We start from the raw sequence: 19,521 nt of genomic DNA on the forward strand, positions 1-19,521 counted from the left end.
GATGCTGACCAGAATTGGCGGATTTTCTTTTTGACTTTCCCTGACCAGTACACACCCGGTTGGAAACTGAAAAATTAGATTTCCTTTTTCCGATCAGTGAACGCACTGTACTAGTGCTACCAGTGTGGATGCTGTTACTGCATGTAGAAGACTCAAAGTAATTAGCTATTTTCAATATCAGTGATGAGCTTTTTAAAAGGAAACAATATTCAGGCTGCAAAAAGGAGAGCAACCGTTACTAGATAACAGGAAGGTTTAATGGAGAACTGCAAAGGTGCTCTATATTATCCTTGTGAGCTTTCAGTCTCTGTTAAGGAAGATGGTAATAGCATTTTATAAATCTCAAGATTTCAAGCCTATAACAACTCAAGCTCCTCTGCCTTTCTCATGATCATTCTCACCTCATGAGGCAAGATGTTGGAAGAAACTCAGGACTGATTGCGACTGATGGTAAATTTATGTATCTTCCATTTCCCTAAATCTGTGCCAGCAGTCGCCACCTTCTCACCTTCCTCCTGATGGTTTTAGAATATATCCTTTGCTTGTGCACATTTACTACCTTCCTCCTGATGTCCTTTGACATCTCCTTGGTTTTGTCCAGGAAAGTTGGAAGAAACTGATTATGTTGACAGGTTTGCTTCATACTCATAACTACTTAAGGTCAGGAGTATTTGAAATTGACTAAGTGAATAATTTGAGTGCCGGCTAAGCACATAACCAAGCTATGGAGGTAAAAGTGGAAATTCAATTTTTACTTTTTTTCTGGATATTTGGTTTATATTCTGCCTCTCCACAACATAACAATTAAAGAGTGCTCACGTCTCCAGCAAACCAGCACGGGATTTAAATAATTGTTTTCTTATCTGTATAAACAGAATAACTAGTTTTTAACTTATTTGATTTCATTGCCAGTTATTTCTTTTCTTTTTTACAGTTTAATAAGTAAGCATATTTGGGTAGTTTTAGGTGATGTAGAAACTGAAAAATACAAAACCTAAAAGTGAAAAGAAGTGATGCTTTTAAACATTTCAGTGCAAAATGTTCATTTAGAACCTTGACCTGCCTTTCTGGTCTGTAAACAGTGTTTTCATTAAAACACAAAATGAAAAGGGATTTTGTGTGAGTATGAAGGAAACAAAAAGAAGGTCAGGGTGTTCTGTATAGAGCTAGGTTCCCCTTTTTATTCTTGAATGATTTCTATTTCTTTGTTTTAGTGACGTGACAAATAAAAGCCTCAATCCTCTGTAAAAAAGTTAATTTATTCATTTTTTTAAGATTTGAATTACATGGAGGAAGTGGTAATTCCTGAAAGAACAGCTTCAAAAGCCCTTAACCACTGGTTAAAACCCCTTCAATTATCAAGTTCTTTCAAACAAAAAAACGACTCTACCTTCTTCTAATCTTTTGAACAAATATTATTTCCTGCCAGGATTGCACTTTAGTTACACTTTTAAAAAGAAAGAAATGGCGGCGCGTGGCGTGGCGTAGCGGTAGCGACCCATATACGGAGACCTCTGCTGCATGTCCCCCCCCCCCCACTTCCTGCCTGTCTACTTTAAAAAAAAAATATAAGAAAATTAAGGCCACTAGTGTCACAAAATACTAAAAACAAGAAACGAATGCTACATAATGTTGGACATATTTTCCAGAGGAACCTGATAATGTTTCCAAACTAGCAGAGAAGAAGTATCCCCGGTATTTTATGCGCACACTGCTGGAACATGTTTCTTGCTGTTTTTCCTCTCTTTAACTCACCCACCATTCATCCCCGTCTGCGTGTTTGCTCTCAAGGTTTCAGGTGAAGTTTTTCTACCTCACTCAGCTGGCCTATTGGCTCCACGCTCTGCCAGAGCTCTACTTCCAGAAAGTACGCAAGGTCAGTCAGGGAGGCCCTGGGAACAGGAGGAGTTCTGGAGTGTTACTAGATAAGCTGTGTTTATATTTCCTTCCTTGGAGATCTTGTATAGTTTCCATGCAGATGGGTTAAACAGAATGATGGGTAATGTCATGGAGGATTTGAGAATCTAGCCCGTTTCTAAAAGGAACACTTTGTTTTTTTTCAGGAGGAGATTCCTCGTCAGCTGCAGTACATCTGCCTTTATCTGCTGCACACCTCTGCAGCTTATTTGTTGAAGTAAGTGTCTAGAAGTTTGCGTTAGCTCTGATGAGCGTGAGTGCAAAGACAAGCCAACTCATTTAGTTTGTGGCTATGCTTTTATATCTTTGAATGAATATTTTTCTCTTCAATCATGTGTAGTTTGAATCGTGTGGGTCTGGTGCTCCTCTTTCTCCAGTATGTGTCAGAACTGGGCTTCCACATTGCCAGACTCTTGTACTTTACTGATGAGAATCATCAGAAAATGTAAGGGGTTTCTTTCCTAAATATGCTCTAATTCATTCCGCTATAAAGTGTTTGTTTGCATTAATGCAGCTGCATGCAAGATGAATCTGAATGATGCCACGTTGCTGTCTTGGCTCAGGTTTGATCTGTGGGCGGCGAGCTTTGTGTTTACACGGATGGCCACTCTGACCCTGATGTTCCTCGCTGTGGGTTTTGGTTTAGCCCGTTCCGAAAATCAGGGGCTAGACTTGGAGATGGGGAACTTCAACACAGTCCTGATAAGGTGAGGACAGGTTTAGGCTTCTTTGAGCAATAAAACAATCTGAATGTACTTAAAACTAAATGCACAAGTGAAACGGGTTCGCAGGAGAAGAATAATGCAACATTCTAATGCTTAAAATCTCTCTTAAATTGGAAACATATGACCAATCACATCCAATCATGAAAAGGTTTAAAAAAAAACAATGCTCTCAAAATACATTTTTTGGAGATGTGGGTGACTTTACTCCACTTTAAAATGGTGTAGAAGAATTTGCCTCTACAGGCTCATATAGCTCTATGAGTTGTCTTTGAAAAAATATGCAGAAACATGCATTAATGATCACAATTATTCATCTCCTCATTGTGGTTTTGTGGTATTAAATGAGTCAATCTGGCATCTAGAGGTGGTGACTTCAATAAATTAAACAATGTTAAATGGATTTCTGCCATTTGACACATTGACCTATTGGTATTTGTAGATGTTTATTTTTATATTTCTAACTGAGATCATTTACATTAAAATGTTTTTTTTTTTTTTTTTTTTTTTTAAAGGAATCTGTTATTTTTGATGGTGCATTTTTTTAAGCCCTTTGACGACAGGATGTTGATCAGACATGTAGAACCACTTCCCATTAAAGAGTTTCTATTCATTGTAATGTGTTTGCTTGATAGACTGTGACTGAAACGTTGCATTATAAATTTTGCACATTTAACAGGGTGCGGATGTCTTTTAATAAAAAATGGTTACAGGGAGAGCAGCATCCAACATTGGTGCATATTGATTCTATCAATGCCATAAATCTGAGAAGATACAGATTACACTTAAATTACATAAACTGTATATTTTTCTTTCATTTTGAAAAAAGCTAGAGATGCCTTTTGAAACAAATCACAAAAAAAGGACTTGGAAAATTAAAGGTTAAAATTTTGATATATTTTTTGTCCATAGAATTATTTACACCCAATGTATTTCTTTCTACAATTCAGTTTAATTCAGTTAAAAATACTTTATTAATCCTAAAGGGAAATTGTTGTTGTAAGTCATATTATACAGATTTCTTTAGAGTTGTTGTAGATGGTGATGGCTGTAGGCAGGAAGAATCTCCTGTTAGGATTATGATTATTGATTAATTCATATTCATCAAAAATTATAATTAAAAATCATAATTTGAGAAAATCAATTTCTTAACCAAAAATCCTCATTTATGAATCGAAATCAGGCATGTCTTCTGGGGTTGTAATTGTGGCTCAACGCCTTTGATAATTACAACCGTTAAATACTCAGTAATAATTGATAACTATTACCAGAGATGTCACTGTTTAATCAACCGTTTCTGACGGTGGGGAACTTTAACCTTATTTTGACTGACGAATCACTCTTGCACAAAATAAACACAAACGACTTCTCTTTATCTACGTGAATATTTATTAAATCACAGCCTGATACACCTCGCTATTCCGATTCAATAATCTTAACCTAATCAAACATGCAAAGTTCTACATCAAAGAGGGCAAAATATCTAACTAAACAAAAAATAAAAACAGCAGTGGGGGTGTATGGGATCAAACCAGCAGTTATGGCAAAATAAAAAGGGAATATGGTTGAACGAAGCTTTGGGAGCGCCCCTACCAAAGTGTAACTCAGCGGGACACAGGCGGTCATAAAAAACCCCAAGCAAATTTGTAAACTCAGCCCACACAAAGGATCATAAACCTTTTTGGTGGCAAACCAGTAAAACATGAAGTTGAAGACAAAGAAAATGGTTGATTTTCACCATAAGGTTATTATAGCAGTCCAGTTTCACAGCGCACCTGCTCTCAGGTGTTCGCACAGTAAAAACACAACTTGCGAGACTCGGCGGCCTCCGAAATTCAACAGCAGTCAAGTAAAAAAAAAAAAAAGGTTGCATGCACATACAATTCAGAACACATTAGACTATAAGTGGCGATTCTACATCGCACTAAAACATATCTCTACCCTGCCCACACTACTTTACTAGAAATAAAATAATAAACAGAACAGAGTTACTTGGTGGAGTCTTCCTTCTGGGGCAGCAAGTGAGGAAAAGGGGGGAGGGAGTTACTGCGCGTCTGCAGTTACTCCAAGAAGAGCGGTCAATCTCCGTCCTCTGGCCTCCTTTGACGAAAGGGGAAAATATGATCTGACCGACCGCAGTCGACTGGAACAAAACAAGGTGGCAATCCGTCTCCTTGAAACCTCTGTGAGGTTTTTTTTTCTTCTGTTACGTGTTAAACTCACGTCTTCGATCGGCAAAGTGAAATTTCTGGCCTTCTTATTCCAGAAACTTCTTTCATGAATTTTTCTTTTTCGTTGGCCAACGGAGGAGAATAAATGAAAATCCACGCGGGATCTCTTCTCCAGAATTGATGCTCCAGTTGCGTGGTAACCGTGTCGAGGTCCCAAGCTGAAAGCAATGGTGGGCCGTCTCATCCTCTGCTATATAGTTGACTGTGGCCTCAGGGGTGCGACGCCCCTGTCCTATCAGCTGCGTGCCCGCTGGGATTTGTAGGACAGACTATCCTGCGGTACAAAATGGCCGATGACGTTGGAAAGGCATAGTGGCGTCCAGCAACGTGCAAATGGTCCAATATTCAGCGAACAAGTGGTCCAACACTCCTGTACTGGTCTGTATAAAGAGGATGCTCAGGGGTTTTCCATAATGTTGTTCATTTTATGAAGAGTCCTTTGCACCATTATCTCTAGAGGTTCTAGAGCAGTCTCTGGAGCAGAGCCAGCCTTCTTTGTCAGCTTGTTGAGCTTTTTAAGTCACTCACTCTGATGCTGCTACCCTAATAGATGATTGCAGAAGAGATGGCACTCTCCACAACAGACCTGCTGCAAACAGTGAAGGACCTAAGCTTCTGCTGAAATCTACAATCATCTCCTTTATTTTGTTCTTGTTTAAGATAAGATGATTGTTTCTACACCATGCCACAAAGTGGTACACCAACTCTCTGTAGTCAGCTTCTTGTCAATCTCTAATGCAGCCTACGACTGCAGAGTCATCTGAGTATTTCAGCAGATGACAGGACCTTTGCCTGGTACTGGAAGTCTGTCGTGAGTGAAAAGGAATGGTGAGAGTACAGTCCCCTGTGGTGCTTCTGACCACCTGGCTAGACACGTGACCCTTTAGTCTCACAAACTGTGGTCTGTTTGTCAGGTAGTTATCGAGCCAGTTGATTGTTGAGGCCTCCGTGTGAGTCTTCTGGAGTTTATGACAGACCAAATCAGGTTGAATTGTGTTAAATGCATTGAAGAAATCAAAGAACATGATCTTCACCATGTTGCCTGCCAAGGAGGGTGAGATGTCTGTTTGGCTGTTGGCAGGAGAAGAGGAGGCTGAGCTTGTTCTAAAACTGAACCTATTGAAGAATGTGTTAAGTTCATTGGCTATGTCCATACTTCCATCTATCTGATGCTCCTTCTACTTGAAGCCTGTGATCTTCTTCATCCCTGACCACTTGTTTTCTTGTAAGTAATCCCTTGCCTTAAACAAGTACACCTTGCACTTCTCCATAACTTTTCGTTCACCATTGTCATTGGGATTTTATGTGGCAGAGCAACACAGCAGACAGGTCAAGGAAAAAGTTGTGAAGTTAAAAGCAGGATTCTCTTTAAAATAAATATTTCAAGCTTTGAACATTGCATGGAGCATTGTCCACATTAACTGACAGCCATGGAAGAAGAGCATTAATCTGAAAGGAAGCCATGAACAACAAGGTACCTCTGGGAGAGCTGCAGTCATCCACAGCTCATGTGAGAGAACGTGTTAAGAGGACAAGTAGCAGTCATGTACCCCACTAATCTGCCCTTTTTATGGAAGAGTCTGAGGAAGAAATCCATTTTAGAAAGAAAATCATACAAAGTCCTGTTTACAGTTTTCTACAAGACAATTCCACAACAAACATGTGGAAGACGGAGCTCTGGTCAGATCAGACCAAAACTAAACGTTGTGGTCTCCATGTAAAATGCTATGATGAAACATGGTGATGGCAGCATCATGCAGTGGAGATACTTTTATTGAGTAATGGGGAATCTGACCAAAGTTGATTGGAAGACTGATGTCACTTAAAACAGGGGAATCTGGGAAGAAACCCTGCTAGACACCACAAAAGACTGCAGGGAGAGGTTCAGCTTCCAGCAGGAGAACAACACAAACACAGTCAGAGCTACAATAAAATGGTTTAGATTAAAGCATATCTATGTGTTAGGAAGTCCAGAACAAATCCAGTTGAAAATCTGTGGCAGGACTGGAAAATTGCTGTTTAGACGCTCTGTATCCATCTTACTGAGCATGAGCTTTTTTGCAAGAAAGGGATGTCACACTTTTCAAACTTTTATTTGTCAGTTTCTGAAAACCATGTAACCAAAGTAATTTGTGTTGAAGTGTTTATTTGGAACAATGTTTAAATGATTTGCAAGGTCCTGTGTACTATTTAAATACAGCTACTTAAAAATGGACATAATTTGCAAATCTGACTGTTTGAACAGCATTACTTTCAATCCCAACATCCAACACCCAGCAAAGACAGAAAAGGGATTTCATTCTTTTTGCCAATATTACCAGGCCTATTTAAAAAAAAAAGAAAAAAGAAAAAGTCCAAATTAATGGCAGCACTAATCTTCCTTGTCTTGGGCCTGATCAGGATGGCTGTTCTGCTGGTGGTGTGTTTGACTCAATCCTGGCTTCTCTGGAAATTTATCCGTTTCCAGTTGAGGCGCTGGCGGGAGTTCAGACACGAACAGGCGGTCCGCAAGAAGGGTACCACAAAACAACCCCTACGGCAATTAAAGAGGGACTCACGTGAGTTTAAAAATATCCCTGAAAAGCTTTTATTATTCACTAGAACTTGTCCGGCTCTGCTTTTTGTGACGCATTAGAGGATGTGCTAACTTTTCTCCACTGTCTCCCTGCTAGTTGGTCATCATGAAAACGGCGTCCTTAAAGCTGAAAATGGACTCTCACCTCGGACAAAGAAACTCAAATCCCCCTGAGGTGGCACACCTTCTGGCTTCAGCAGTGGCTTTATCCCTAACTAAGGTTTCTCATCAGCTCTGCAGTGAAGCCAGGGGAGGCACGCTGGCCACAAAGCTTTGGCTGAGAATATCCTGGGATGAAACAGGGACTCAGTTACTGTAGACTTTGGCTTGAATGCTGGAAAATGAAAATCCAAGGACATCCTTTGAGCCCAACAGGCATTTATTCCTCTCATTGTATCAGTATTTTTTTATACATCTACACAGCCTGCGATCCAACACTAAGGCACACCGTTGCAGAGTGATTTGTAAAACAAACAGTAAGTGAGCATTGTGTGCTGCACGTTTTTTCGTCCATGTTGAATGTGTTTTTTTGCATACCCTCAAACATAAGTACTGTACTACAGCTCGTACTATCGCGCCGGCTTTGCTTGTTTTCCATTCTGCTCCACTGGTGCGAGAAAGCGTCGCTGATGACATGGTATGATATGAACTAACTGGCAGAAGAAAAAAAATCATGCATTTGTCACTAGTCACTTAACAGATTTGTATCAAATATATATCGGAGATGTTACCGCATGCCATTTGATGTTCTTTTTTTTCTTCCTTTTTGTTTTGTCAGTTACTTCATTAAAAAATACATTGTTCTGAAACAGGTGGGGTTTTTTTTATATTTAAAATCATCCTAGGATTTTTTTTCCTGTTTTTCTCTATGACGAAAATATAAAAAAATGAAAACTGTTCGCATAAAACCCTAATGAGATTTCAGTAATATTGTTTAGTAAATAACACCATCTGTATTTAAGGAACTGCATGCTCAACAGTAGGGTTATTGCTTGTCAGCGGGCATCTAGCTGTGATACTGAAGTTCTTAAGCATTGCTGTGAAGGAATTTACAATATAAATAATTACAGTACTAATATTTAATTTTAATTGCATATGTTTATTTAGGAATACTTTTTGCAAACATCTTTATTCATTGATTTTTATGGGAAAAATTCAGGATTTCTTTTAGGTCACGAAGCTGATCCCATTTCTTCACCTGGCAAAAAAGGTAAAGCACAGGTCTAAATTTGTTTGTACTTATTTTGTGCAAAGAGCGACACCTACTGTATGTAATGATGCCATAACAAGCACTAGAATTTGAAGTTTTATGGAAAAAAGGCAGATTTGATGGTTACCGTTTTCTTCCACTGGCTTGTTTCTGGCCATCTCCACGCCTAGCTTCTGTCTCAATGAGTCCAGAGTCTGAGAAGGGATCTGGCTTGAGATGGACTCCAAATATTTAAGCACATAGTGGTCTGCGTTGGTCAGAACGAAGCGATGACTGAAAACTGGTGAATACAGTGAGCTATGCATTAATGTTTTGTAATGGACTGCTGTTGGACAGAGCTCACTGTCCATTTATTATACATTTATAGCAAGACTCATAAAATATGCTGCAGTTAATAAGAATGCAATCTTTTAAGACTGAAATTAGGATTACCGTCCACAGTGGCTCCAATAGCAAAGTCTGCAGGGGAGTAGAACTCAGGATTATCCACAGTAGAGCCTGGCTTGGGAATGCGGGTCTTTTCCAGGAACTTCCCACCAATGATGCCAGAGTTACGCATTGGCTTTTCAAAAATACTGATCATATCGTTGGAGAGGTGGTAGGACAGTATAAAGCGCCGGCCTTCATCTTTGGAATAGGGGGAGTCCTGAGGTATAGTGGAGGGAATCTCAAGTCAGGATGGACTGCAGAGTTAAATGTGTATTTTATAAATGCCTCTGATGAAGCTGCATGGAAATTACATGCTTTTTAAAAGCACAAACCTGATTCCAGCAAAATTCTTCCCCACTATTGTAAGGGATAAAAAAGTAAAGGTTTTATGTGACTACATTCTCACGAACAAACCAATTTTACAAATAAAATAGTCTTGCCCATAATTTGATAGTTGGGGGAGCCCAGTTCTGGCTTCCCCCTCAATCACTGGCCCGGAACAACTGAATGTAAAACTCTGAACAGCACTGTATGTTTAGTTGATTCCAGTCCCCACTGCTGGAGAGTTTATTACTGATGATTGAACTCCTGAATGGTATCTCACCAGCTGGGCAGTGTAGCGAAGCACTTTGTGGTGATTCTCTATTCTCTTCACCACGTTCACTTTGGGAGGCTCAGGAATTAAAGAAAGACAATTTTGGAGAGAGTCTTCAAGAGAGCCGAATCCATTATAGGGTGGAATCTCCTGTGTATTTGTACAATAGCAAACACACTTAAATATTATATAATCAAAAAAGGTGCATGATCTATGATAAGCATTAGCATCAAGATTTTCTTTTTCTTTCTGAAATTCTGTGAAGACATACCTTCTTCTTTTTATCTTCTGTTTTTGGTATCTCTACAGCTTTCATGTCCATGTCTGGGTAGTTCTTCTTGTAATAGTCTTTAGTGAAGTCGTCACAGTTGTGCAAGAAGAAGTGGTGGCTCAGGAGCCTCACGGTTTGACCCAGCTGGAGGTCTTTGGGGGAATAGTACTCATCTACATGCTCTTTGGAGACCTCCATCACACAGCTTGGGAAAATCTCTTAAAGGAGTCAAATTTAATTATGTATATTTTTTTTGTAGTGATCTGTTGCTTGAACTTTTAAGGTACAATTTAAGTGTAAAATGTTTAAACATAATAAAATAATGGAAGATTTTCCATATTAATGGTGATTAAGGCGCTTAGTCTTTACACTTAATGTTATACACATACAGTAGCGTACCTCCTGAAGGCCAAGTTTAAACAAAAGAGAATTGCTTACACATTTAAAAGCTTCCTACCTGATTTGAGTTTCTTAGGTATCCTCTGCCTGCGCATGACAAGAGGGAAGGGATCCCGACCGCTGTTGCGTTCATGGACCTCTCTGATCTCCACCGTGTCGTCCACCAGGTAATAGTAAATGATAACAGGCCAGTTATCCCTGTACACAGCATCGAATTTGACCCATGAGGCGTAGAATCGAAGGACCTGGTCAACAATGAGAAAGAACAGGGAGTAAAGATAGACGCATGAAATAAGATTATGTTATGGCCTCCTAAAACATCTGACTGGTTACACCAAAAATTCATGCTTTTCATTTAAAGAAGGAGAACTGAATCACTATTTGTTTGTCTAACTTTGAGATCAGTTCTCCAAAAGCCATGTTAGGTATTTTTTTAATTTTTGACTGAATTTGATGTTGATTAAATAAAGGATAGATGTTTTATGCCAAATTCTGAACCTAACCTCTGAATGTTGCAGTTGAAACTGAGCATTATCAAACCAGGCGATGTTTTTTCCGATCTGTTATTGTTCAATTTTGGTAAACCTGTGTGAATTGTAGCCTCAGTTTTCTATTCTTAGTTGGTGGGTTTGGCACCCAGTGTGGTCTTCTGCCACATACCTAGGTTGTAACAAATGGTTATTTGAACTACTGCTGCCTTTCTATCATCCCCAACCAATCTGCCTATTCTCCTACAATGGTTTTGAGTGAAAATCCCAGTAGATAAGCAGTTTCTGAACTACTCTGACAACTATGCTACATTCAGAGTCACTTAAATCCCCTTTAATTCCCATTGTCATGCTCACCTTGAGCATCAGCAGTCTTCTGTTGTAGCACAAAGTACATTGAAAGACAGTGGAATATTTTTTGCAGCATGTAAAGATAAGCATGTTGCACATACATTAACACCACTTGTGTAAAATCTTCAACATTTATTGGGTAGCTTTTCAGAGCAGATGAGATTTTATTCTCATGGCTTCATTAGGTTTAAAAGGCTTCTTTTCCTTAGACCTAAAAATATGCTTACAGTTAAACTTTACAAAGAATAAGGTAACTGGTGACTGTAAAAAAAGAAATTAAAATAATCCCTGGCAGCATAATTTGCACATCTGATATAAACATATTTCTGCTATATTATTGCCTCGATAGAGGTGCATTTTCTACTGGAAAATGAAAACAGCTGATTTTACCTTGCGGTCCATATGAAGAAACTGGTACAATTTGTCAAATGTCGAAGTGGTGGTGTGGGAAAGTTCTAGGTTTGGCTTATTACGTCTGCTGTAAGGATCTTCAGGCATCGGTTCTGGCTCATTCAAAACTATGCCCTCACTCTCCATGAATTCCTGCTCAGAGGATGTGAGACACATACAGAAAGTATATTTACAACAACAGACCCCTAAATACCACGGCATATTATTAAGTGAGGCATTTAAGTGCTGTACCTTAGTGAAGGGATCACACTGTGTGATGTGGTACTTGACCCCATACACCTCCAGGTCCATACCAAGGTTCAGGTCTTTCCACTGGTAATGCTCCCCGCGCTCATTGTTTGGAAAACGCTGACGTTTGAGTCTCTTCCCTTGAGGTATCCCAGAATTCTCCACTGTTGGCTCGATAATGCACATGGTGTCATCCTCAAGGTAGTAATAAATCATCACGGGGCGAACACGGTACTCCTCTTCAGGGGAGTACAAGATTTCCTCCAAGAAGTATGCATGGAAGCGAAGAATCTACAACAAGGTATACAAATTAAAGGCATCAATAGGACAAGGTAATCGCTAATCTTTAGCAATATTTTTCTTTGTGCTGCCAGACCTTTTTATCAAGCGCCACATGAGCTGGGATGAAGACTTCATATTGCGGCTGGTCATTTGTGGCATATGCAATGTCTGGCCTCTCAAAGGACAGTTCGTTGATACGCTGTTGGGTTAGTTGCTCTGATAAAAGAGGCTCCTGCCCAATGCCCACAGAGGGACGAAGAGGCAGAGCATAGCCATTCTTATAGCTGAGTGTCTGGGACCGATGGAAGGCTGACTGCTGCACACACAAACCACTGAGAAGTAAATGAATACGCCGTAGCTAATAACCACATAAATCTGAACATAACTACACTAAACATTTACACTGATACTGTGCAAAGGAAAAAGTCTGAGCTACTGTAGAACCCTGTCTCCAATAAAAGTTAAGATGCATCAAACATCAATACAAACATGAAGGTAAGAATTTAAAGCCTACATACAACTGAAAATATAACCCCCCCCCCAAAACTACAAATTTGGTTAGCTTAGCACCTAGACTACATATTTGACTTCAGAATACTTTTGGTATACAAAGGAATTCATGCTTGATTCAATGACCAGGCCCAAATTATCACTACTCCATCACAATGTTTGCCAGCTGCTGTGAACTGTTTCAGCTGAAATGCCGTTTGAGATCATACGTTGCTCTCATCTGTCCAAAGGACATCGTTCTTGAAGTCTTTTCATTCATCCATCCATCCATTTTCTATACCCCCATCATCCGTACAGTGTAGTCCATCGCAGGGCAACACAGTGACACACAACCATGCACACCTAAGGGCAATTTAGAGAAACCAATTAACCTAACATTCATGTTTTGGGACTCTGGGAGGAAGCTGGAATACCCGGAGAGAGCCCACACATGCACAAGGAGAACATGCAAACTCCATTCAGAAAGACCCCCAGCCGGGAGCCGAACCTAGGACCTTCTTGTTGCAAGGCAACAATGCTACCAACTGGGCCACCATGAAGCTGAGGCCCAACATGCAATGATGCAAACTTATGTTCTGTTCCTGTTGTCACTTTAGGAAGAATAGGTTTTCTCCTGGCAACCCTTTACCAAATAAACCACGATAATTCATTGTGTAATCTGCCTGGATAGTCTGCAATGTAGTGTTGGATTGTTTTTTGTTTTTTTTTGTTTTTATTATTTCTAATAGGATTGCCTCTTCTAACCTTGGAGTGAATATGATGACAATGAATTTTAAATTAGGCAACTGCCATGTGTCTTCAATATCTTTTTTGCCTATAATCTTTCTCACTACAGTATGATGCCTTTAAACGTTGGACGTCCTTTGCTAATAATTTTTTTTGGCAATTTCAGGTCAGCTAGCCTGTGTGTTAATTTTGTTAAAAATTATACAGGTCCTTCTCAAAATATTAGCATATTGTGATAAAGTTCATTATTTTCCATAATGTAATGATGAAAATTTAACATTCATATATTTTAGATTCATTGCACACTAACTGAAATATTTCAGGTCTTTTATTGTCTTAATACGGATGATTTTGGCATACAACTCATGAAAACCCAAAATTCCTATCTCACAAAATTAGCATATCATTAAAAGGGTCTCTAAACGAGCTATGAACCTAATCATCTGAATCAACGAGTTAACTCGAAACATCTGCAAAAGACTCCTGAGGCCTTTAAAACTCCCAGCCTGGTTCATCACTCAAAACCCCAATCATGGGTAAGACTGCCGACCTGACTGCTGTCCAGAAGGCCACTATTGACACCCTCAAGCAAGAGGGTAAGACACAGAAAGACATTTCTGAACGAATAGGCTGTTCCGAGAGTGCTGTATCAAGGCACCTCAGTGGGAAGTCTGTGGGAAGGAAAAAGTGTGGCAGAAAACGCTGCACAACGAGAAGAGGTGACCGGACCCTGAGGAAGATTGTGGAGAAGGGCCGATTCCAGACCTTGGGGGACCTGCGGAAGCAGTGGACTGAGTCTGGAGTAGAAACATCCAGAGCCACCGTGCACAGGCGTGTGCAGGAAATGGGCTACAGGTGCCGCATTCCCCAAGTCAAGCCACTTTTGAACCAGAAAGAGCGGCAGAAGCGCCTGACCTGGGCTACAGAGAAGCAGCACTGGACTGTTGCTCAGTGGTCCAAAGTACTTTTTTCGGATGAAAGCAAATTCTGCATGTCATTCGGAAATCAAGGTGCCAGAGTCTGGAGGAAGACTGGGGAGAAGGAAATGCCAAAATGCCAGAAGTCCAGTGTCAAGTACCCACAGTCAGTGATGGTCTGGGGTGCCGTGTCAGCTGCTGGTGTTGGTCCACTGTGTTTTATCAAGGGCAGGGTCAATGCAGCTAGCTATCAGGAGATTTTGGAGCACTTCATGCTTCCATCTGCTGAAAAGCTTTATGGAGAAGAAGATTTCATTTTTCAGCACGACCTGGCACCCGCTCACAGTGCCAAAACCACTGGTAAATGGTTTACTGACCATGGTATCACTGTGCTCAATTGGCCTGCCAACTCTCCTGACCTGAACCCCATAGAGAATCTGTGGGATATTGTGAAGAGAACGTTGAGAGACTCAAGACCCAACACTCTGGATGAGCTAAAGGCCGCTATCGAAGCATCCTGGGCCTCCATAAGACCTCAGCAGTGACACAGGCGGATTGCCTCCATGCCACGCCGCATTGAAGCAGTTATTTCTGCCAAAGGATTCCCGACCAAGTATTGAGTGCATAACTGTACATGATTATTTGAAGGTTGACGTTTTTTGTATTAAAAACACTTTTCTTTTATTGGTCGGATGAAATATGCTAATTTTGTGAGATAGGAATTTTGGGTTTTCATGAGCTGTATGCCAAAATCATCCGTATTAAGACAATAAAAGACCTGAAATATTTCAGTTAGTGTGCAATGAATCTAAAATATATGAATGTTAAATTTTCATCATGACATTATGGAAAATAAGGAACTTTATCACAATATGCTAATATTTTGAGAAGGACCTGTAATTATAAACACTTAAAAATCAGGCTTGCTTAGACCAAACCACCTTAAAATTCCATTTAAATATTAATAGATTAGATTCTTATTTTACTTCTGTGCTTTTAATCAATTTTAAAGTACAAGTACCTGGATGGATGGATGGATAATCAAATGTGGGTGAAAAGATGGACGAGGAAGGCTGGACAAATAGACTGAAATGACGATAGACAAAGATATGAGAGAGAGAGAAAGATGGATGATTGGCTGTATCTTCTATTAAATGCAATATTCTCCTTAATACAAAACAAGCCTGAAACACATGATCATGTTCACATATTTAATGGAAAATGTTTTGACTGTTTTAAATCCGCTCGTTGTTTGGACGAGCTCTGAGTTACACTATCACTTGCTGACTAGAGGAATGCAGTAACTGCATTTACACTACAGGAAGACAACAGCTGTTTGTTTCACGAAACCTTCAGAGCGGGTTTCGTTATGTTTAACAAACAGCAACATCCTTACCGTTATGTCCCGAAATGTGTATCCAGGTAAAAATGGAAACCCGTGGTTTTTCCAATGTGAGGACATTTTCTGTATCGACTTTTTTTCTAAAATTTACCCCACTCTAAAAGCCAATTCCTACTTTTAGGAAATTAAACGGGGTTTCATCGACGTGAGAGGCTACATAACAGCTCAACTGTTCAGTTTACGGTATCCATGGAAACGGCAAGGCGGAAATAGTTTTAAAGCAAACTGCGGAATATTTTCACAACACCTCGAAAATGACAGGTGATAGACGAGGCTATCAGTTTTTTCTATATAACAGCAGCCCACATTGATAGCAAATTTAGTCTTGTTTGATTACTACACAAGTTGCATTACTCTTCTGCGACCAGCAGGTGGCGACAAAAGTCAATACATTTTACGGCTCAAGGTGCTTTTTGTCTTGTGTTGGTACCGAGAAATGTTTCGTTTTCTCAGTAAAGATATTTGGTAAAGAGAGGATATTAGAACTTTTTTGGGGGAAAAAATAAGAGAAAGCTTAATTTGAACACAGTTTATTTCAGGTACAGAAGTCATATTTTAGTCTTACAAATAGTAAAGTTTATTTTTTTCCCCATGTAGGCAAAATATTCCATGTAGAATGGTCCTTTATAAGAATGATTCTGAAATGTTTTGTGTGTTCTGTAACTAAAAAGATTACAACGCCCTAACGAAACTGGCAGTAGCTTATGTTATGAAACTGGCAAAGTCACTGAAAAACAAAAGCAGTTTATGTGTCAGCTCAGTAGGTGTATCTCAGTAAATTAGATACCATCAACAGCTAATTTATTTCAGTACTTCAACTCAAAAGCAAGAGTTTATTCTTGTTTATTTAGATGCTTACAGCTTACAGCTAATGAAAATCTAAAATTCACTTTCTCAGAAAATTTGAAAATGAAATGGGACCCATTAAAACAGGGTTATTCCTACACAAAAATGTCAGCCTAAGGGAATGTATGTCCATGTTTTATGCAAAAATGCACTTAATACTTGGTCAGAGCTTCTTTTGCATGAATAATTGCCTCAGTATGAAGCAACATGCAGGTAATCAGTATTTGCTACTGTTAAGATGTTAAGGAAGCCCAGGATACTTCAAGTGTGGCCTTCTGCTCGTCTGCATTGTCTGATGTCTGTCATCTTCCTCTTGACGATCTGAGGAATGTTACAGTTGTAGCCCATGTCTATGGCATGTCTGTGTGCATTAGCTCTTGAAGCACAGATAGCCACACTCCATGTCTTGTCAATTGTCCCTAAACTCTTAAATGGACTTTACTTAAGGCTGTGGTTACCCATGCTGGTTATGCACCTTTTTCTAATACATGTTTTCCCTCCACTAAACTTTCTATTAATATGCTTGGATACAGCAGTCTCTGCACAGCCAGTAGTCATTCCCAGCATTGTGTAAACCATATCATGAAAACATGCTGCTTTTATTGGCCTTATCTCTTCAACCCAAAACCCAAATATTGTTTTATTCATTAGCTGTAAGTTATAATAATTAAAATGAACAGAAATAAACATTTGAAATAAGTCACTCCGTGTGCAATAAATCTATATAATATATATAAATTTCACGTTTTGAATGGCATGACTTAAACAAATAAACTTTTCAACGGCATTCTAATTTACTCTGACACATCCCACTTGTTTATTGTGCAGAGATGGTTCCTTCTTCAGATGGCCCTGAGTGGGCCACAAACATCTGCTCAGGACCACTAGCTTTAAAATAAGGTCATACTGGCAGTAGCCCTGCAGTCCACACAATCTTTGACCAGTGAGGAGCAAAAAAAAAAAAAAAAAGTCATTTCAAGCAACACCACTGGTACAAAACTGGCATATTCTTGTAATTTACATTTTCATCAGCGTACATAGCAAGTGCAATATTTAATAGAAACATTCAGATTTCCTGCGATGGACTGGCGACCTGTCCAGGGTGTACCCTGCCTCTCGCCCATAGACTGCTGGAGATAGGCACCAGCTCCCCCGCGACCCACTATGGAATAAGCGGTAGAAAATGACTGACTGACTGACATTCAGATTTCACACGAGCTTCACCTTACCATTCCAACTGTATTGTAAAAGTGTCATGCAAATTAAGTATTTCCAATTAATTAGCTTACCTGTTTTAAACATTTAACAAATACCAACTGTGTCATAATAGCTAGAAAGGCACTGCACTGTGAATTGTATCAAAAATATGGTTATAAATCACTAACAACCTCTTGGAGGCTCTTTGCATCATATTTCTACTTCTTTTCTTTCAATGCCTTTAAAAAAGAACTTATTTGGTCTGCTGATGACTCCCTTCTTAGGAAGAAAGCATATCAGCCAAACACAGAAACACTAGGATTGCATCCCTGAGTTGCCAGACAACTTTTGCCAAGTATAAAAATCTTTCAAAATAAACCATACTTGAGTAAAAAGTACACAACATCATTATCTATTAAATATTATAAAATACATTTCATAAGGGTTGAGATGAATCCCTAGCACACACAAAATCTTTTGGTTTTATGAAGCTCAAAGGCAGCATGGTTCACTGTGGAACGATTGTCTTAATTCATCTCATTGTCAAGCGCACTTTTTTTTGTTAGAGTTCATACTAAATACTGGAGAGTACAGAGCCTAAAGCTCAACGTTTCACAGTCTCATCCAGCTGCCATGTGTTCTGTGAAGAATAGACCCCTCTGAGGCCATGGTCCTTCAGTCTCCATGTAGTCTCTCCATAAATCCCCACTTCAAAAATGCCTACTGAGGTCAACGAAGAGTCAGTTTAGCCTTTCACCCCTCACTTCCGGCAGTAGGTCGAGCTATGAGGTAAGCTTGCAATGCAGAGCACAAGCTGATTGTTTGATTCAAGGGGGTGCAGCTTATGATACCCAGTGGAACATGCAAAACAGCCTGCAAGCCTGCAAAACCTCCCTCTGTTCTCAGAGTTCACAGCTGCCTTTGCATGCTTGCTCTCAAAGCTCAATGTGGGCCTTGTCTGGTCCCTGCCCTCATAACCAAGTGCATCCTAGATTTGGTTCAAGTCAAGGAAGCCTTCAATAAGAACAAGCTAAGCTGGTGCTCAATAATAGCGATTGAGGCTCCGTGTCCCTGGGATGTCTGGCTGCCCATTCATCCAGATCTCCCGTATGATTCGCTCCCTTTCCTCGAGTCGCTGGGCTCTCTCTAGCTCCTCTGCTGACGTGAACACGTTCATGTTGAGTGTGCGCTCAAAGCGCCTGTGCCTTCGCGCCGACAGGTCCGACGTGGTTTCCCAGTCTGAGTCTGAGTCGCTGGAGTCCGAGGACGAGTGGGCGGGGCGAGGCGGCTTCTTAACGGTTGGCTGCTGGCGAGACCGGCAGTCTGTGCGACAGGAGATCTGGACCACCAGGGCGAAGAGGGTGAGAAAGAGGCCCAGACATACACCGCAGACGAAGAATAGTGCAGCCCTTTCTGGATGGTCTGTTTTTGAGGAGAAAGAAGATGGAAGTCAGTCTAATAAAGGTCAAATTTAGTTGATTTCTGTCAGGAAATGAGGCAAAGATTAAATTGGACTTTTGTTACTGTTCACATAATTTTTTTATCTTTTATTTGACCTGTTGAGGCAGTTGTAATTCTCACGATGGTGAACTGAATGTGATTGACATTGGCAGCAGCTCAGACGGCACACTTTCTTTGGTTTGGTCCATTGGTTTACATTAACAAATGGCATCTGGTGCATTCTGTTACTCTTGTTGGTGTCAGCCTTTTACCTCTCTATCCCTTACATTTCAAACTCTTTTGATCTTCTACTCGAAAACCAATGACTCCCAGCATCTGAAACCTGTTTTGCAGCAATAACTTCATCCTGTTGA

At 40.0% G+C, this 19,521-nt stretch overlaps 3 protein-coding genes across 6 annotated transcripts in view; 1 reads left to right on the forward strand and 2 right to left on the reverse strand.

Annotated features, from left to right (window-relative positions):
* Positions 1–8,254, forward strand: part of tram2 (translocation associated membrane protein 2) — a 12,799-nt gene extending 4,545 nt beyond the window's left edge. Inside the window, exons 6-11 of the mRNA XM_047387227.1 lie at positions 1,792–1,876; positions 2,064–2,134; positions 2,258–2,362; positions 2,481–2,624; positions 7,271–7,428; positions 7,543–8,254. Coding sequence (XP_047243183.1) covers positions 1,792–1,876; positions 2,064–2,134; positions 2,258–2,362; positions 2,481–2,624; positions 7,271–7,428; positions 7,543–7,619 — 640 coding nt within the window. The 3' untranslated portion in view covers positions 7,620–8,254. The remainder of the gene's footprint in view (positions 1–1,791; positions 1,877–2,063; positions 2,135–2,257; positions 2,363–2,480; positions 2,625–7,270; positions 7,429–7,542) is intronic.
* efhc1 (EF-hand domain (C-terminal) containing 1) overlaps positions 1–15,979 on the reverse strand; it is a 26,982-nt gene extending 11,003 nt beyond the window's left edge. Inside the window, exons 1-10 of one of the 3 annotated variants that reach the window (XM_047387224.1) lie at positions 15,659–15,973; positions 12,204–12,425; positions 11,831–12,118; positions 11,579–11,731; positions 10,408–10,594; positions 9,951–10,168; positions 9,689–9,829; positions 9,088–9,301; positions 8,783–8,935; positions 8,524–8,643 (exon numbers count right to left, since the gene is read on the reverse strand). In XM_047387224.1, coding sequence (XP_047243180.1) covers positions 8,618–8,643; positions 8,783–8,935; positions 9,088–9,301; positions 9,689–9,829; positions 9,951–10,168; positions 10,408–10,594; positions 11,579–11,731; positions 11,831–12,118; positions 12,204–12,425; positions 15,659–15,724 — 1,668 coding nt within the window. In that variant the 5' untranslated portion in view covers positions 15,725–15,973 and the 3' untranslated portion in view covers positions 8,524–8,617. Of the gene's footprint in view, positions 1–8,523; positions 8,644–8,782; positions 8,936–9,087; positions 9,302–9,688; positions 9,830–9,950; positions 10,169–10,407; positions 10,595–11,578; positions 11,732–11,830; positions 12,119–12,203; positions 12,426–15,658 lie in introns of those variants that run through there. The other 2 variants (XM_047387223.1, XM_047387222.1) reach the window with 2 other exon arrangements.
* A 199-nt stretch (positions 15,980–16,178) lies between these two features.
* The window catches only part of LOC124881596 (protein eva-1 homolog A), a 97,540-nt gene continuing 94,197 nt past the window's right edge, over positions 16,179–19,521 (reverse strand). For both annotated transcript variants that reach the window (XM_047387225.1, XM_047387226.1), the window contains one exon: positions 16,179–19,129. In XM_047387225.1, the coding sequence (XP_047243181.1) occupies positions 18,750–19,129 (380 nt within the window). In that variant the 3' untranslated portion in view covers positions 16,179–18,749. The remainder of the gene's footprint in view (positions 19,130–19,521) is intronic.

Source organism: Girardinichthys multiradiatus, chromosome 15 (assembly GCF_021462225.1).
Source record: "Girardinichthys multiradiatus isolate DD_20200921_A chromosome 15, DD_fGirMul_XY1, whole genome shotgun sequence".
Taxonomy (NCBI): domain Eukaryota; kingdom Metazoa; phylum Chordata; class Actinopteri; order Cyprinodontiformes; family Goodeidae; genus Girardinichthys; species Girardinichthys multiradiatus.